This window comes from Lepidochelys kempii, chromosome 6, assembly GCF_965140285.1.
Source record: "Lepidochelys kempii isolate rLepKem1 chromosome 6, rLepKem1.hap1, whole genome shotgun sequence".
Classification (NCBI taxonomy): domain Eukaryota; kingdom Metazoa; phylum Chordata; order Testudines; family Cheloniidae; genus Lepidochelys; species Lepidochelys kempii.
The window spans coordinates 87748000-87766358 of NC_136385.1; the positions used below are offsets into that span (position 1 = coordinate 87748000).

The 18359-nt window shown below is 46.0% G+C and overlaps 1 protein-coding gene across 16 annotated transcripts in view; it reads right to left on the reverse strand.

Annotated features, from left to right (window-relative positions):
- Positions 1 to 18359, reverse strand: part of RALGAPA1 (Ral GTPase activating protein catalytic subunit alpha 1) — a 231499-nt gene that overhangs the window by 147884 nt on the left and 65256 nt on the right. For 12 of the 16 annotated variants that reach the window (XR_012159487.2, XM_073349047.2, XM_073349040.2 and 9 more), the window contains one exon: positions 223 to 1785. Coding sequence is in view for 15 of the 16 variants with exons in the window: in XM_073349047.2 (XP_073205148.1) it covers positions 223 to 1785 (1563 nt within the window). In the remaining variant the exon portion in view is untranslated. The remainder of the gene's footprint in view (positions 1 to 222; positions 1786 to 18359) is intronic. The other 4 variants (XM_073349051.2, XM_073349050.2, XM_073349049.2 and 1 more) reach the window with 1 other exon arrangement.

Sequence of the window (18359 nt, forward strand, 5' to 3'; positions counted from 1 at the left end):
TCAACTAAGTATCTTTAAAAGGGAAATTAGTAATTTAAAGTACATAAACATAACTTATGCTGGGAAAAATTTCAGCTTGCTAAAGGCGCATGCATAACCAAACAGGGAAAGCAGTGATCATCCCAAAGCCTTTTGATTGCTTATAAGAGCTTGCTTCAGTTGCATTAAGCCAAACTGGTGCTGCCTTTCTCCTTTTGCACTGTGCACACTGTTAGTGCTCACCTGCAGCTTTCCTTCCAAAATAGCCCATTACATGACTGTACAGATCCCTCAGTGGAGCCTCTGCTGGTATTCTGTTCTGCCTCTGTGGGGAAACATTTGCCTTCGGCTTCGAAAGAGCATGTACAACAGTTTTATAAACACCACCCAGGGAGCCCTGTTGTGGTCCTGACTCCTGACCTGATGACCTAGGTGCACTACGATTATGCAACGGATTAGCTGCAATACCTTCTTTCTGCAACACGGGTGTTCGAGCTTCTGTGGATTCCTTAGTCTGTTTACTACTAACTGAAGCTGCATTGGCTGCATCTAGAGGTCTATACATTCCTGGTCTGACTAGCTCCAAGACCGCAGATGAGCCAGTGCTTGTGTTGCTACTGCTGCTGCTACCGCTACTACTACCACTACTGAAGCCACCGAGTTTGCGAAGTCTTGCCCTCCAGGGGGCCTCTTTGTTTTCTAAAGGGTTATAAAATTGAACCGATTCAGTGGATGGTCTAAAAGTAACATGAACGCTATTTCGTTTCTTAGCCGTTATTCTCATAATTTTGGCCTTATGGGTTACTGTTTCAGATATACTCCTTTTAGTTGGTAAAAGTTTGCCTGGAGCATGAGGCATTTCAGGGTTAACTGGTGCTTTAGGTAGAACTTTCTTTGCATGCATAACACGTGTGTTGGTTATTTTTTCGTTCAACTGGGCACTTCTAGGCTTCTCAGCTAAAGCTAGTTCCACAGCTATATCTACATCAACTTCAGTGGCTGTTTGTCTGTACAGGTATCGCTTTCTTCCTTTGTTATCAGGGCTACTTGACCCATACTCAAATAAGCTTTCATTGGGTTTATCAATATTTAACGGTTTGGCTTTTTCGATCGCTTGATTTCTTGTAACACTCTCTACCTGGGTAGGTGCAATGTTACTTATAAAGCCACTTTGGTTTTGTTTTAGTTGTAGTGCTACATGTTCAGCTCTTTCGGCAACAGTGTTGCTACCTGCACATTTAACAGTCTGATCTCTATGCTCTAATTCGTCCAGTTGTAAACTATCATTTCTATTTTCTGTTGTATTGACTTCAGGAGGAGAAGCCTCAAATTTATCTATCTCATAGTGACTGCAAGGTTCTTCTTTTTCCTTAAGATATGCTCTCAGAGAGGAAAGAAGATCATCTTCACCTTCAAGGTCAACATACTGGCTTTGTTCAAAAGATGTATTTGCAAGATCTACCGGCCCTATCAAATGACAGAGATGGTCATAAATACTATCCCCAACTTCCAAGGAGGACTCTCTGCTATTCGTATCAGTAATATGACCTTCAGTGGATCTATATATTGAAGAGGTCTCAGTGGAACTCTGTAAGCTTGGCGCATCATGGGATGAACTGTCAATGACAGGAACTGCACCTTTGGCTCGTTCAACTGTGAATGGTTCCAGGATGTCAGACGTGCTGCTACTTCTTGGCAGTGGCTGTTCCTCATTCAGTGCACCAAAAACTTCGCTTGGAGGGTCCTCGCTCTGTGAAAAATGTCTGACTCGAGATGGACGTGGAAGAATTTGAACATCATCAATGTCTGTAGAAAAAAATTATAGGTAATGTGCACAAGGTAAGTCTATACAGATTATTATTATTATTTTTATTCACTGCTATATCCTAATTATAGGCTTTTAAAAAAAAGCCCAGAAGAGCACAGAGCCTTGTTTCTTAAGTACAAAGATATTTTATCCAATATTAAATGTTGTTAAAAATACATACACAATATTCACTACAGAATATGTTATAAATGAGTTAGACCATCAGAACACAGTTTAAACGTTAACATGCATGGAAATGGACAGTGAGATCATGGAACATTTGGAAGTACAGTTAAAGCTAGAGCTGTGCCAATAAGTTAAATAATTTAAGCAAGATTATTTTAACTAACGTTCAAAAGAGAAAAAGGTACTTGTAATATTAATTATCTCAACAACAGAACTCTTCATGGATTTAAACTCTTGAGAAATATATAATTCAAGAGGAGAACATGGCAGTTATCTGGAAAAATAAGAATGTTCAGTACACATGGGTGACACCTAATATTTATCAGTCTAGTAATTTTTTTTTAATCTAACACATAATGCATACACAAAGGCTTAAGTTTTAAAAAAAGAAGATGTGGACGAGTTTGGGTCTCTGGGACGCACATGTACAAATGAAGCACAAGTTAAACCAACTTAATTCTTTATTGTTAAAAGGACATTTCTTAATATTTCTAGTCTTCAAGAATGCAAAACTAAAGGGATATCCATTATCTATGTATCAGTTATTACGACACTAACTGTTAAAAAAATCCCATTTTTGGGAAGCCAAAAAAAACAGACCAGGACCGGTACCAGACCAAAAGACAAAACAAAAAAACTTCCTTCGAAAAACAAAAAAAAAAACAAACCACCACCACCACCACAAAACCCTTGCCCGCTCCCAAAAACCAAAAACCAAACAAACAAACAAAAAAACCAACCCCCCTAACAAAACTGTTTTATTCAATTAAATTTAAACTTTGTGAGAGTTACCAAACCGAATACAGTTAAACAGTATACAAGAAAAACTATCTTTCACGGTGAAAGGAGAAAGCACTCTATGCCCGTTCAATTATTAGTTCTTGGCCCCATTGCTGAGCCTGCTAATAAAGTGAAAGTTAGTACTAACTGAAGTGCAGGGCTGCTGCAGGTCTAATATATATCCCCGAGCAAATGGGCAGAGATCACACCAATTCATTTCACATAATCCATTGAATTGAGAAACTATAACTTCATCCCTCAAATTTCCTAAAAATCTAAAGGAAACACTAACATTACAACATATATACTACGAAATCAGCAAGGTAAGATACAGAAAAATGGATAACAGCAAGTCTGTTGCAGATGCTCAGATAGTATCAGTTTCCTGAGAGGAATTACAGCTATTCGAGGCAGTATTTTTAATGGAATGTGTAACAGAGTTTTATTATAAAAATATCTGCCTCATTTTTGTTAGAATCACTCACTTCCTGGTTATGTTTTTTAATTGCAGATTCTTTTTAAAAGCCAGAAACAATATTAACGAGGTTGAAGGAACACCATTAAGGTTACGTGATCATAAAAATGGAGGAATTATTAAGGTTAAATTAATTAAAACAGTCATCTTCAGGACTGCAATGGTTTATTTGAAACCAGGATATATTCCACCCCAAAATTTAACAAGAGAGAATCTGACATGTTACTGCCAGATTAACCATCCTATGTTAAAGAAAGTGGGCTGGCTTCACTTTAAAATTTTCTGAATTACTAGTTCCTAGTCACCTAAAACGATGACAGCAACATTTAGTTAAGACTGAGGCTGAAAAGACAGTCACCTTTTCAGTAACTGGTGTTCTTCGAGATGCGTTGCTCATGTCTATTCCACAATAGGTGTGTGTGCTTGCCACATGTACCGGTGCTGGAAGTTTTTCTTCTAGCAGTACCCGTACGGGGGAGCGCAACCCCCCCCACCCCGACCCCTGGAGTGGTACCTGCCTGGCAGGGTATAAGGGGAGCTGCGCACTCCTCCCACCCTCAGTTCCTTCTTGCCAGACAACTCCGACAGAGGGGAAGGAGGGTGGGATGTGGAATAGACATAAGCAACACATCTCGAAAAACACCAGTTACAGAAAAGCTAACTGTCTTTTCTTCAAGTGATTGCTCATGTGTATTCCACAATAGATGATTCCAAGCTATATCTGTTGGAGGTGGGTAGGAGTTCACAAGTTCCCAGGATGCAGGACAGCCCTGCCGAACCCAGCGTCATCCCTGGTTTGGGGGACGATCACATAGTCCGAGGTGAACGTGTGAACGGAAGACCACATGGTGGCCCTACAAATCTCCTGGACGGGGACGTGGGCCATCAAGGCAGCCGATGAGGCCTGCGCCCAAGTCGCGTGTGCCCTCACAATAGGTGGTTGGGGGACACCCACCAGCTCATAGCAGGAAATGGGCTGGCCCCTTGCACACTCAGCCGAGGTGACAAACAGTTGCGAGGAGTCTCTGAACGGCTTGGTCCGCTCGAGTTAGAAAGCCAGAGCCTGCTGCACATCGAGCGTGTGGAGACAGTGCTCCTCACTGGACATGTGAGGCTTGGGGCAGAGGACCGGTAGAAAAATGTCCTGACCCATGTGGTAGGCGGAGACCACCTTCGGGAGGAACGCAGGGCGTGGGCGGAGCTGGACCTGGTCCTGAGAGAGCAGGTCCGGGCGGAGCGACAACAGCCACAGCGGAGCTACCGCCAGGCCTGTGAAGGTCCCATACCAATGCTGCCTGGGCCATGCCAGGGCAATCAGGAGGACCCAGGCCTTGTCCATCTTTATCTTCTCCAGGACCCTGCTGATTAGACGGAATGGGGGAAAAGGTGTAGAGAAGCCGGCCTGACCAGGACAGGAGAAAGGCATCGGAGATAGCGCCCCTCCCCAGACCCCTTCTGGAGCAGAACAGGGGGCATCACTGGTTCTGCCGAGTCGCGAATAGGTCCACCGGGGAGCTCCCCACCTTCGGAAGAGCCAGTGGGCCACTTCTGGGTGGAGGGACCACTCGTGTTGCAAGGAAAAGTCCCTGCTCAAGCAATCCACCCTCTCATTTCGGGTGCCTGGTAGGTGGAAGACTTTCAGGTGGATGTTATGGGCTATAGAGAAGTCCCACAGCCTGAGGGCTTCGTGGCAGAGGGCAGAAAATTGGGCCCCGCCTTACCTGTTGACATAGAACATCGAGGCAGTGTTGTCCTTGAGGACCCTGACTACCTTGCCCTCCAGGTGCGAGCGGAAGGCCATGTACGCCAGCCGCACAACCCTGAGCTCCTTGACATTTATATGTAGGGTCAGGTCTTGAGCCGACCACAGGCCTTGGGTCTGAAAGTTCCCCACATGGGCCCCCCAACCTAGGTCCGATGCATCGGACACCAGCTCCAACAACGGTGCCCTGTCCCTGAATGGGACCCCTTGGAGCATGTTGTTTGGGGCGGACCACCACCGTAGAGTGGTGATCAGAGTCCAGCATGGTAAGGACCTTATCCATCCTGTCCGTGGCCTGGGAGAAATTTGAGGCCAACCAGACCTGGAGGGGGCCTCATCCTGAGTCTGGCATGATGGACAACGTACTTGCACGCCGACATGTGACCCAAGAGTTGCAGGCAAACCCTGGCTGTTGTCACTGGGAACCTTGTGACCAAGTCGATGAGACCTTTCAGGGACTCGAATCTGTCTGGTGGGAGAGAGGCGCTGGCCGACACTGCGTCCAGCAGTGCCCCGATAAACTCTATGCATTGGACTGGGACTAACGTGGACTTGGTGTTGTTTACCAACAGGCCCAAGGTGCACGTGGACAGGAGGAGCACCATGTGATCCCTCACCTGCGACCGGGAGGTGCCCTTGACAAGCCAATTGTCCAGATAGAGAAATATCTGGACCCCACACCGTCTGAGGTAGGCCGCTACCACCAACATGCATTTTGAAAACACCCTGGGGGGCAGTGGACAGACCAACCACGAGGACCGTGAATTGGTAATGATTCTGTCCCACCACGAAACGGAGGAAGCACCTGTGCCCCTCGAATATGTGGCTGTGGAAGTACGCGTCCTGGAGATCGAGGGCAGCATACCAGTCCCCGGGATCCAGGGAGGGGATGATGGAGGCCAGGGAGACCTCACGGACCTTGAGTTTCACAATATACTGGTTCAGACCTCACAGGTCCAGGATAGGCCTGAGCCCCACTTTAGCTTTCGAGGTAAGAAAACAAAAGGAGCAATACTCCTTGCCCACGAACTTCTCGGGCACCACCTCTATCGCTTCTAGTCCTAGGAGCTGCCCCACCTCCTGCTTGAGCAGAGCTTCGTGCGAGGGGTCCCTCAAGAGGGACAGGAGTCGGGGGTGGTTGGGCGGGGAGGAAGTAAACTGGAGGGTGTAACCCGGGGAGATGGTGTTGAGGACCCATCAGTCTGAGGTTAGCTGCAACCATTCTGGGAGGAAAGCACACAACCGGCTGGAGAAGGGTAGCTTTATTAGGGGTGGATCCTTGGTGAGGACTGGCAGGGTGTCCACGAGCATCCCGTCAAAAATGCCTTTTCCCCGCCTGCTTGCCCTTGGAGGACCCAGGCTGGGGGGCAGGCCAAGACTGCCTCTGAGGGCATCTCTTACAGTCCCGCTGCTTCTTATGGGCGGCCTCGTACTTCGGGAGGGTGGCCTGTGCAGGAGTCTGCTGCGACTTGAACTTAGGTTTTGCCGGAGCCGGGACAGAGAGGCCCAGAGTCTGGAGGGTCATGTGGGAGTCCTTCATGCCATGCAGCCTTGTATCGGTTTCCTCCGCAAACAGAGCCTTGCCATCAAATGGGAGATCTTGCATGGAAGATTGCGCCTCGCTGGACAGCCCAGAGAGCAGGAGCCATGTTGCCAGTCTCACGGACACCACGGAGGCCATTGTTCATGCAGCCAAGGCTGCCTGCAGGGACGCCCTAGAGGCCGCTACCCCTTCCTCCACTAGCACCCTGAATTCCTTCCTATCGCGCTCCTAGAGGGAGTCCTTAAACTTGGGCAGAGAGCCCCACAGATTGAATTGGTACTGGCCCAGGAGAGCCTGATGGTTTGACACTTGTAACTGGAAGCTTGAAGATGAATAAATTTTCCTTCTGAAAGAGTCCAGTCTCCGAGAGTCTTTGTTCTTTGGGGTCGGGGCTGGCTGACCCTGCCATTCCCTATGGTTGACTGACTCGACCACCAGGGAGTTGGGCGCCAGGTGGGTATACAGGTACTCATGTCCCTTAGTGGATACAAAGTACTTGTGTTCCGCCTTTTTAGAGATGGGGGCCAAAGAGGTCAGTGTTTGCCACAGGGCATTTGAAATCTTAGCCACCCCTTCATGGAGACGCAAGACCACCCTGTCCGATGCGGACAACATGTTAAACAGGAAGTCTGAGGATTCCTCCATCTCCTCGGCTTGGAGGCTTGCTGCCACCCTCTTTAAGAGTTCTTAGTAGGCCTTGAAGTCCTCCTGCGGAGTGGAGAGGGGCGGGGCCGCAATCGCCTCCTCTGGGCAGGGCGAGGAGGCTGGTGCAGTGCTGGGGTGTCGGCTAGCACTGGAGGGTCCATCCCCTGGTTGGACTCCGGGCATGGTGCCAAGGATGTACATCCCACTGATTCCTTTCTCAGGGGTCTGGAGAGGGAGGCCAATGGTGCTTCTGATGCTCCAGCCACCGAGCGAGCTCCCACCCAGGGCTGCGCCAGAGGCCACGGTGCCCACTGGTACCATTGGGCCGGCCACGACACTCTGTGCCACTGCATCTGCTGTGGCACCGCCGGGGCAGGCTGTTTGGGTTGGCTGGTCTGGCCCATTGAAGGACGGCTACGAATGGAAAGCGGAATAGCGCAAGATCTGCTGCTATCTCTGGACCAGGAGGAGCGGCAGTGCTGGGATCTATGGTGGCCATGGGACCGCGATATCGACGTGGAGAACCAGTACGGACAGTAACAGCTGCTCCGCGAACAGCCTCGATGGGCGGACCCGCAACGGCGAGACGCCGGCAATCGACACCCAGGGCTGCAGTGCCTTGGCGGAGACTTGGAGCGGGAGTCCGAGCAGGAACGGCATCGACGACTGTGCCGTGACCGACTGCGGTACCCTCTCCGAGGATCATTGGCGATGTCCGCCGCGGCCCCGTCGATATTCGCTCCTTGAGGACAAGTGGTGCCGAGAGTTCCGGCCGGACAGAACCCAGCCAGACAGTCTAGTCAGTGTCGAGGGCGATCCACATGGACTCTGCCCCAAGCGGTGAATGGTGTCGAGAATGTTCCCTCAACCGAGGCCAGTAGCAGGCCAGAGACGACTGCCGAGATCCCAACGGCAGCTTGCCTCTGGAACATGGGGCCAATATCGGTGGCGCTCCGGGCACCGGCATGGTCCCTTTCTCTTTTGGTCTGAGGCTTAAACGACTTGCAAATCTTGCACCTTTCGCTGATATGGGTTTCTCCCAAACAGCGCAAACACTTCTTGGCATAGAACGCCTACAAGAGCCACACAATTAAACAGCTAACTAACTACAGATACTAACACTGAATGATCAACAGTTCTGGGGACAAACTACAGCAAAGCTGGAGCAGAGCAGTTCCGATGCACCTTCACTGGCGGCAAGAAGGAACTGAGGCTGCGGGGAGCGCGCAGCTCCCCTTATACCACTCCAGGCAGGCGCCACTCCAGACTTCGCGGGGGGCGTTCCTCCCTACAGGTACTGCTATAGGAAAAACTTCCAGCACTGGTGCACGTGGCAAGCACGCACACCTATTGTGGAATACACATGAGCAATCACTCGAAGAAGTTACCTTACAAACCTCCAGTTTAAGAGCTTGTATGCAGAGCAATTTAACCTTTGAGCTGAAATTTCGTTTGTTATTCAACCACAGGTGAATATTTTGGAGAAGTTAGATACACTTCCATGTAGCCATTTCTGAGATATACGAGTGTGTCCATTTGTGGGGTGGTGGTGGAAAAAGAAAGTAGGTATTTTCATGCTAAAAGTAATTGCGGGGGAGGGGTGGGAGAAGAGGGTGTGGTTGTGATAAATTTGTTTTTATTAAAAAAATTCTATCATGGGCTTAATACTTTGGGGCAGATCTAGAACCCACTGACATCAATGGGCATCTTCAATTACTTCAATGGATTTTGGATTAGGCAATTCATGAGAAGAAGCAGGGGGCAAATTAGAAAAAGGTTTATTGGTACTCATCCAAGCTCTGCTCTGTCCACAAAATAAGCTGCACCCACTTGAGTGGCTAAAATGAGATTCCCCTCACAGGAGAGGGTGCAGTTCTTCATAATATGCTCACCTTACTTCTTTCTTCCCCACTTTGATTAGCAGTGCATTAGTTAATGATAATAAAAATATCAACATCTTTAAGTACCTGAGTTAACACCTTATTGAGATGAAGCAATAGTCTCAGGTTTCAGTGGGGGAGGTCTAGGTTGGATATTAGGAAAAACTATTTCACTAGGAGGGTGGTGAAGCATTGGAATGGGTTATCAAGGGAGGAGATGGAATCTCCATCCTTTGAGGTTTTTAAGGCCCGGCTTGACAAAGCCCTGCTGGGATGATTTAGTTGGGGATTGGTCCTGCTTTGAGCAGGGGGCTGGACTGGATGACCTCCTGAGGTCTCTTCGAACCCTAATCTTTTATGATTCTATGTTCAGAAACAAAGTTATGGTTTCCTAGCAACTGTAATTCATCTTTGTTGCACACTGGCATAAATTCAATTTTGGACACTATTTATTCGGGGGAGGAGGGTGCGTTTCTTATTAATTGCATTGCAGAAACACCTACTTGGGCTTTGAATCAAGTGGTGTACAAAACATACACAAAAATACAGGTTTAACCCTTCCTAAGATTGACCCAGGATTGACCCGTTCCTAAGATTCTGGGAGGGGGGCGCTGCAGGACAGGGAGAGTCTGTAGTTAGGCAAAGGAAGGAAAGGCTGCAACTCAGGGCTCTTAGATGCGCCAATGTGACCCAATCACATCTCTCCTTCCTCTGACCTCCCTATCCCCATCTGCTGGGCCCACCCATTGCTTCATGCTGAGAGACAGGACAAGACGACTACTTCATAGCAGCTGGTGGGGTGCATGAAGGAATAGGCACATAGCCATGCTCAGAGATCAAACAGCAGCAGATGGGCAAAAAGCAGGAGATTTTCCACAAAAATTTATGGGGAGAGGTCCAGCTTCAATATCTGCAGAAGGGTCACAGAAGTCAGGGAAGGCTTGTTCAGAGGGTGGAGAGAAAGAAGCAGATTTTTTGGCTCTCATCTATCATCTTAGAGCTCTTAAAGACAAATATTTTCATTCTGAAGATTTCTAGGATTGACTGTATGATATATAAGAAAATATAAAACATGTGCAGATATAGGGTTGAATTATAGTCACTGAGATTATAAAAAATAGATTTATCTACATTTCAATTCTCAGTCATAATATTGTTTCATCAGAGTTTTGCACTGAACTTGGAGGAAAGCTGTAAAGGCACAATATTAAGCATCTCCCTCTGCTCCTCCCTACTCTCTCAATTTATGGCTTCCTTTGCCTCTTCATCCCAATCCATGGAAAATTTCCCACTTCCTATTCAGTAAGCCTGTTCTCTGCCCAACACCTTCAAATCCATTTCTTCCAGGCATCTTTGCTTCCTTTGCTTCATCAATAACATTGCCTCACTCTCCCTTCCTTGAAGTATCCTGTATGTTTTAGTTACCACAGTGTGTCCCAAATGGTTATGGAGCCATGTATAATTATTTTAAAACATTCTAATTTAAAAATTTTCTTTGATAGAAGACTGCAGATATGCCTCCAAAGAAAGTAGACTGTACTAATCACATTTCTAACTACAAGGATCAATTTGCAAATCCTCATTTTTATTTTGTGAATTAAATTTGGAAAGTTTACTGCTATTCTATTCATGGAGCTATAGCACAATTTAGAAGCACCTGAAAGGTGTAGAAATGACAGACTTGTATTCAATAACTACAACCATAATAAAAAAAAGTGTCCTATATGTAAAAAGAAAAGGAGTACTTGTGGCACCTTAGAGACTAACCAATTTATTTGAGCATGAGCTTCCGTGAGCTACAGCTCACTTCATCGGATGCATACCGTGGAAACTGCAGCAGACTTTATATACACACAGAGAATATGAAACAATACCTCCTCCCACCCCACTGTCCTGCTGGGAGGAGGTATTGTTTCATATTCTCTGTGTGTATATAAAGTCTGCTGCAGTTTCCACGGTATGCATCCGATGAAGTGAGCTGTAGCTCACGAAAGCTCATGCTCAAATAAATTGGTTAGTCTCTAAGGTGCCACAAGTACTCCTTTTCTTTTTGCGAATACAGATTAACACGGCTGTTACTCTGAAACCTGTCCTATATGTATAATCCAGAGTAAACTCGAGATTCAGATGTTCAGTTTTTGCCACAAGTCTGTCAGCTGATTGACTTTCAAAGAGAAATGTCACATTTTCCCCCACCAGAAAAAGTGAGATCTCAGACGCTGGATTGGAGCTAGTCATTTTCTTTCTGAAAACTAGTGTATTACAGTGCACATGCAGAAAAGGTTTTGGAAGTGTTTCTTTCTTTTGAGCCTTCTTAACTAGTGAACTCTGGCTGGTGGTCAACTACTTTTTTCCTTAAGTGTGGATTTTCAAAGGACTGAAAGTGAGTTGGGTGGCTAACTCTCACACAATATGAACAGGATTGGCACCCAATTCCCTTAGAGTCCTTTGAAAATCTTAAACTCAAAGTCCAGTGGTGCTGAAAGCCAGTTTTGATAAAAAGATTACTAACATTCTAATATGCACCCTTGTGAACAAGGGGGCGGAAGAGCTGTCACAGCCAATTTAGCCAGTCTCACCTTCTGTTATGTAGAAGTAAGGCATGGTGGACAGCCAGATCAGGCCCTGATTGCTTCTCCACTCTGTGCTCAGGCACTTGGGCAAGGAAAGCCCGGAGAAAAAGATGGTCATATGCAATTGAGCTGACATTTGAAGAATGCAGAGATACCAGAAACGTCTGGGCTATTTGGGAGCAATCATGACGACCCATGCTCTGTCATGCTTCATCTTTCTCAGTGCTCATAGTAAGAGTGGGACAGGTGGAGAGTGGTACATCAGCTGCCGTGATGCAGTAGAAAGGCCTTCCCTTTGGGGCCTTTACTCTGGGTTTCCCTAAAGCAATAGCTACTACATTTTGTGTTGTCCTGAATTGTAAACAAGTCACATGTCAGGGTCCGCATTGCTGGAATGTCGATTGAACCAGACAGTTCTGTAGTTCCAATTCTTGATTCCCAGATAGGAATCTGCTGAGGCTGTCCCCAAGCATATCGTGTATCTCTGAAAAGTGCACTGCTGATAGAATGATGTGGTGACTGATTCACCAATTTCACAGGTTGATGGCTGGTATACAAATTGATGGCTGGGTTGGATTTCATGCTGCCTTGCTTGTTGATATAGAATACTGCCATCATATTGTTTGACTGTACTTGAACATGTCCTGTTTTTATGTTCTTTTTATGGAAGAAACCTTTTGCAAACTGAGGACTGCTTACAAGTCCAAAATGTTTAGACATTTGTAGAGTTCATATGTCTCATGCATGCTGTGTGTTCACACAGATGAGTGCCCCATCTCAACAAGCAGGTTTCTGTGATGATTATTTTCTCACATGGAGGGGAAATGAATGGGAGTCCCATACACACAGTTGATAACTGTTTATTTCCACCACTTTAGTGAGTCTCCTGCTCTCTGGGAGATAGATTCATGTTTTTCCATGCTCTCTCTGCTTGGGACATATACTATATTGAGCCAGACTTATAGGCTGTGAAGTTGAAGCCTTGAAAACTTTGTTACATATGCACAGGCAGCCAAGTGGCTTAAGAGACTAAGCTCTGCCGTCAACTCTGGAACTCCACTATGGCGAGAGGCGGAAGTGGAGTCGACGGGGGAGTGGCAGCCGTCGATCCCACACTGCGAGGACGCGAAGTAAGTGATTCTAAGTCGATGTAAGGTATGGCGACTTCAGCTATGCTATTCTCATAGCTGAAGTTGCGTATCTTAGATCGATCCCCCCCCCACCCCCAGTGTAGACCAGGCCTAAGACATGACCCAACCAATGTCTGAACTGGCTTGAAGCTTTGCGACTAGTGCCTTCATGATCAGGAGTCTGTCCTTTGGGAGATATGCCCTGACTCTGATAGAGTTCAGTGATGACAGAACTTTATCAGAGCATCTATGTAGGGACCAACATGGATTTCTCTTTGTTTACACAGATGCCCAGTGATTGCAGCAGCTTGAGAAGAGCTGTTGTTGCTGAATGGACCTCTTGATGAGATCTTCATGTCAACAGCCAATCATTGAGGTATGGAAAGATAGAAATTCTGTTGTGTTAGAGGTGAGCTGCCACAACTGACATCACCTTTGTAAACACCCTTGGGGTTGTAAGAAATCCAAAAGAAGCACCTTGTAGGGATAGTGTTTTGGACCTACAGCAACTCTGAGAAATTTCTTGTATGCTGGGTGGATATCTATATAAAAATAGGGATCTCATGTTGAGAACTGTGAACCAATCTCCTTTGTTTAATGGAGAGAACTGTTGCTGCCAACATTCCCATTCCGAAATGTACTGCTCGAATGTAGACAGTGAGTCACCATAGATCTAGGATAGGTTTCCATTCTCCCCTTTTTTGGGGGGGGGGCAGGGGGGAAGAGGGGAAATCAGGAATCTTGAATAGAACCTTTTTCCTTGTTATTGAGGAGTGTACGGCTCCCAGATGCAGAAGGAACCTTTTTCCTGAATGAGCATCTCCTCATGTCAGTGGTCGCTGAAGAGAAAGAGGGCTGGACATTGTAAAGGGGGAAGGGAGAGGAACTGTATCATGTATCCCGCATGAACAATGTCGAGGACCCATCTGTTGGATGTTTGATCCACCAGTTGAAGAAATAGACTAGATGGCCTCCAAATCGGGTATAGGAAGACAAGTTTAGCAGCAGACTTGGTTCACAGCTCTAGACAATCTTGTCATAATTGTTTCCTTATAGATGGCTGGGTTCCAAAGGTGAAAGCAAGAGGAGCAGTCTGTCTAGTTCTTTGCAGCCTCTGACACTGCCTTGGAGGCTCATAAGTTCTGCGGTGGAAAAATGGTTGGGAAGTAGATCTTTGCTTGTATGATTGCAGCCTACGGAACTCTCTCTAGGGTGCTGGTGTATAAACCCCAAGCAAACGGTGAGCACCTACTGTTATTCACACCTTCTTGTCAACTGTTTGAAATGGGCCATCCTGATTATCACTACAAAAGCTTTTTTTCCCTCTTGCTGATAACAGCCCACCTTAATCGATTGGTCTCGTTAAGAGTTGGCATGGCATCCCCCATTTTTGCATGTTCTCTGTATATATCTATAGCAAAATATCTTCTTACTGTATTTTCCGCTCCATGCATCTGATGAAGCTGGCTTTAGCCCACGAAAGCTTGTGCTCAAATAAATTTTTTAGTCTCTAAGGTGCCACAAGTACTCCTCGTTCTTTCTGCTGATACAGACTACCACTCTGAAACCTATAATTTTTTTGCTAAGCGTAGGGACTTCTGTCTTCTCACTAATGAGACTGCTCTCCTCAAAGGGCAAGCCCTCTACCGTGGATTGGACCTCTCCCAGGAACCCAGAGGACTGAAGCCACAATGCTCTCCCCATGAGCACTGCCATGGCCATTGAATGGGAGGCTGTGTCAGCTACAGCAAGTGCAGTCTGCGGTGATGATCTCGCAATCAGCTTTTCTTCCTCGATAAGCACTTCAAACTGTCCACTAAATTCCTGTGGGAGTTGATCTGAAATTCTGTGAATTTCTTATAGTTACAAACTTGAATTTGTCCATTCTGATAGTTTGTTATTCTGAATTGCAGGCTAGTGGAGGAAAAGACTTTTCTACTGAACAAGTCCAAACGCTTAGCCTCTTTATTAGAATGGGTTAATTTTGGCTGGTGTCTGTTCCTTTCTGACGCTGCCTGGTCCACCAAATTTTGGAGTCGAGTGAGTAAATAAAAATTCTGCTCCCTTGGCACCAATATTCATGCTTTCTGAGATCTAAAGGAAGCCCATTAGATTCAACACCAGGACTGCATTGGCATGCTGGTGGAGGAGGAGATATCCTTTCACCAATGTCTGAGTCATCAGATAAAAAAGTTGGATTATGTTCCATGAGCGGTGCTGATGGTACTGTATGCTTCATAGTATCTCTTCTTGTAAAGTGTACCAGAGACCAAATCTCTGCATACACTGACAATACTGTTGGTTTAGCCACACCTTGATTAGTAGAAGGTCTAGTGGAAGGACTTCCCCCCATTGTGCCACTCCTGGACAGATCAAGTCAGAATATCTCTAGAGATGGTAGGGCCTGAAAGAATGGGCAAAACTTAGAATCCTGCACGATGAGGATGTCTTGCTGAGCACTGTATTTTTCTCTCAATGAGGGGGGAAATGAGCGCTCCTCTCCACCTGCACCATCAGAGTCAGCTTAGTGAGAGCTCTTGGCAACGAGGACTCCTAAGTCAAAAATCCTGGTACCATCTGTGCTGGCTGTGGCCAATAGTCTTCTTTCAACAGTGCCTTGGACAGTAGCGGGGTAGCCGATGGTGCCAGTTTCAAAGCAGTCTTGCTTTTCAGAGCCAGGGTTTTAGTGCTATGCTCTGAAAGTGCTGTGGTACCATCCCCAAGGACTTATAAAAAGGGCTTTCCTTCTTAGGAGAGAGCTCAAATGGAGATTTATCTCTCTTCTTATGATAGGATCTTCCCTCATGTTTCTGCTTAAGAGGCTGCGGAGGACTTATTCCCACCTTTCTTGGTAGCTGTAGTGTAGTCTACAGAGCCTGGCGGAGCATTGTCCCCACCCCAAGGGGTTCTTCTGGGTCTGGTCCATTAGGACTCTCTTCAGTCGGTAGGTACTCATGTACCTTGCAGGTTCTTGGAGGAAAGGATTGGCAAATTGAACTCTTGGAGTAAACATGAGCTTCTCCAATGGAGTAGACTGGTCGTGGTTGTCACTGAACTGGGAAGGATCAGCGACAAAAGATGTAGTTCTTAAAGCCCAGGATTCCGGGGGGGAATATCGCCAAATTTAGCAACACTGTATAAGCTATTACCCTAAGAAAACTAATAAATATTTACAGATAAAATCACTGAAGGAAGCAAGTGCTGGACCCTGGAGCATTCTGTTTCACACTATGGGCAGTAGAAAGGAACTGGAGAGGTGATCGGTCCATGCTGCCATTTATACCCTTGGTCTGAAGCACCAGGAAGATGACTGTGCAGATGCGGAACAACAGCCATTGCTATAAAAAATTTTCTGGTCTCAGATGCATTGAATGCATGTGCACCCCACAGTACAAATAGGAACCATTGCTCAAAGAACACTCCACCCCCAATTTGGAAGACATTTGAAGGTGAGGTGAAAGAACAAGGAAGAAGCAGAGACAACATTATTGGTATGAGATGATGAGGGACTCGAACCAGCTGACTGAAGCCTGTGAAGAGGTATAAAAACTGCCATCTGAGCACACAAACCATAACAGAGGGGTCCTTCTTTGGTTGGGAGCCAAAGGTAACAAAACAGGGAGAAACTGTTCCTTAGCAGAAATAAGCTTTCCAGCTCACTGCTGATAATGTAAGCTAGGTCCCCCGGCTCTGGGGTCAGAATCAGAGCCAATGCCGGGGGGTGGATAGACTGACCAGATGTTTGGTATGGCTACTGGCTCCAGTGTCCACTCAGCTGCAAAAGTGGGATCGCTTGTGGCTTTAGTCATCTGCAACTCTCCTCCTACAGAATTTAGCATTATAAGGCTCTCTCAGTAGATATTGTAGTTGCCTAATCTAGTCAGATACTCTTCATACTAGCAGTATATGGCATTTGCCACATGCACCTGGGTTGGCAGTTTTAGAGGCATGGGAGAATGCACATGGTATGGAACTCAGGGACAGAGAGAAGCAGTGGCCAGGTAGTGAAGGCAGACAATGAGCTTTCAACATAGGTTTATGTATAGCTATACTTTCCAATCCAGTTCAATTGGCTCTGGTTACACCATTGGGAAGTTTTCTCCCACACCGTTAGAAACCTATACCAAGGCCTATGACGATATTTTATGCCAATAAATTGAAGCCTGCATCAGACCACCCTCACATGGTAGAAATTAGAACAAGTGAGGTTCTTAGGAAAGGTTTTGAGTCCCTGCCAGTCCCATTTAATACAAAAATAGGCGATCTTACCTTTGGGAAAATTTATTCACCATCTACCCTGCACAAAGGGGCAGTCATGAAAGCAGTATTTTTCTAGCTTATCTAGCTGTGCATTCTGAAATGTATTCAGTCTTATGAACATGCTAAGGATTCGGAACAAGCACATGTGAAAAGAATACTAAAAGAAAAAAGTGTAATGGGATGTGAAATCCCTGTTCACTCAGATTATCTTTAAATTTTGGCCTCTATTCATTGCTATTACTTACCATAACATAGACCTGCTAATATACGTGTTTCCTGTAAGACCTTACAAAAATTAAGGTTGTATGAAGAGTGAATCACTATAAATACAGCCTCTATAAGATTCTTTCCAAAAGTATTAAAGAATTAGCAACCCCAGTGGGAGAACTGTTCAGGGATGCTAAGATGCTCTTCTACATGGACTGGCTGTAGTCAACAGCCTAAACTGACAGAACGCAGAAGGTTAATGGTATTGGCCTGGGCATCTATGCTGCAACATTAAAGTTTAACATCCTCTCAAGAGCAGGCCAAGTTGCTGCTTCCTTATCCTATCAGGTAAAGAGATTTAGAGCTTTCATGCCAGATTTTAAATGTGGTGCCCATTCAGGTTACCAGTTCTCTGCCCTTGATCACTAGAAACACTGTGTTGGACATATAAATTGCCACAAACATTCAAATATTATCAGAATCTAGAATTTTACTTGGTTCTTGGAGAAAATTGATCTGCCAGGTGATTAGACAGAACCCTCTGGTATCCACCAAACATGCCACCATCTCACTGCCTGATGTTCCTGAATGCAAGGCTAGAGCCTGACAACACGGAACCTTAGGGCCCAACAGAATAACCCTTAAGAACATGGATGCTTGTAAAACTGAAAGACAGAATGAGCATCAAGAATTCTCCACCATTCATCATATTATATCAAGCAAGCAGAAATGTGATTTAATAAAGCTGCAGCTCATGGCCACTATAAAGGGGTGTCCATCTTTTCATTATAAGAGTGTTGTAGTAGGAACTACATTTTTCATATTTTTCTGATAGACATTAATTTCTCTTGCTCCCCACTTCATGCTAGGAGATAGGAGCAGGTATCCTCATAGCAGCTAGAGCACACAACAGAAAAGGCATAAATCCAGGAGGATTATCTTTCAATGAACTAACTCAGGTCAAATGGTGACCTGCACTACATGAAGACGGTGTAAGGATACGAGGGGGCACATTGTGCCCCCTTATGCCCATGTACCAGCTATCTGCATCACAGATAGCAGCACTGCAACTAATGCAGTCTCCATAAAACTGCTCCAACTACCTCCAAACAAGTGGAAAGAAAGCTGCTGA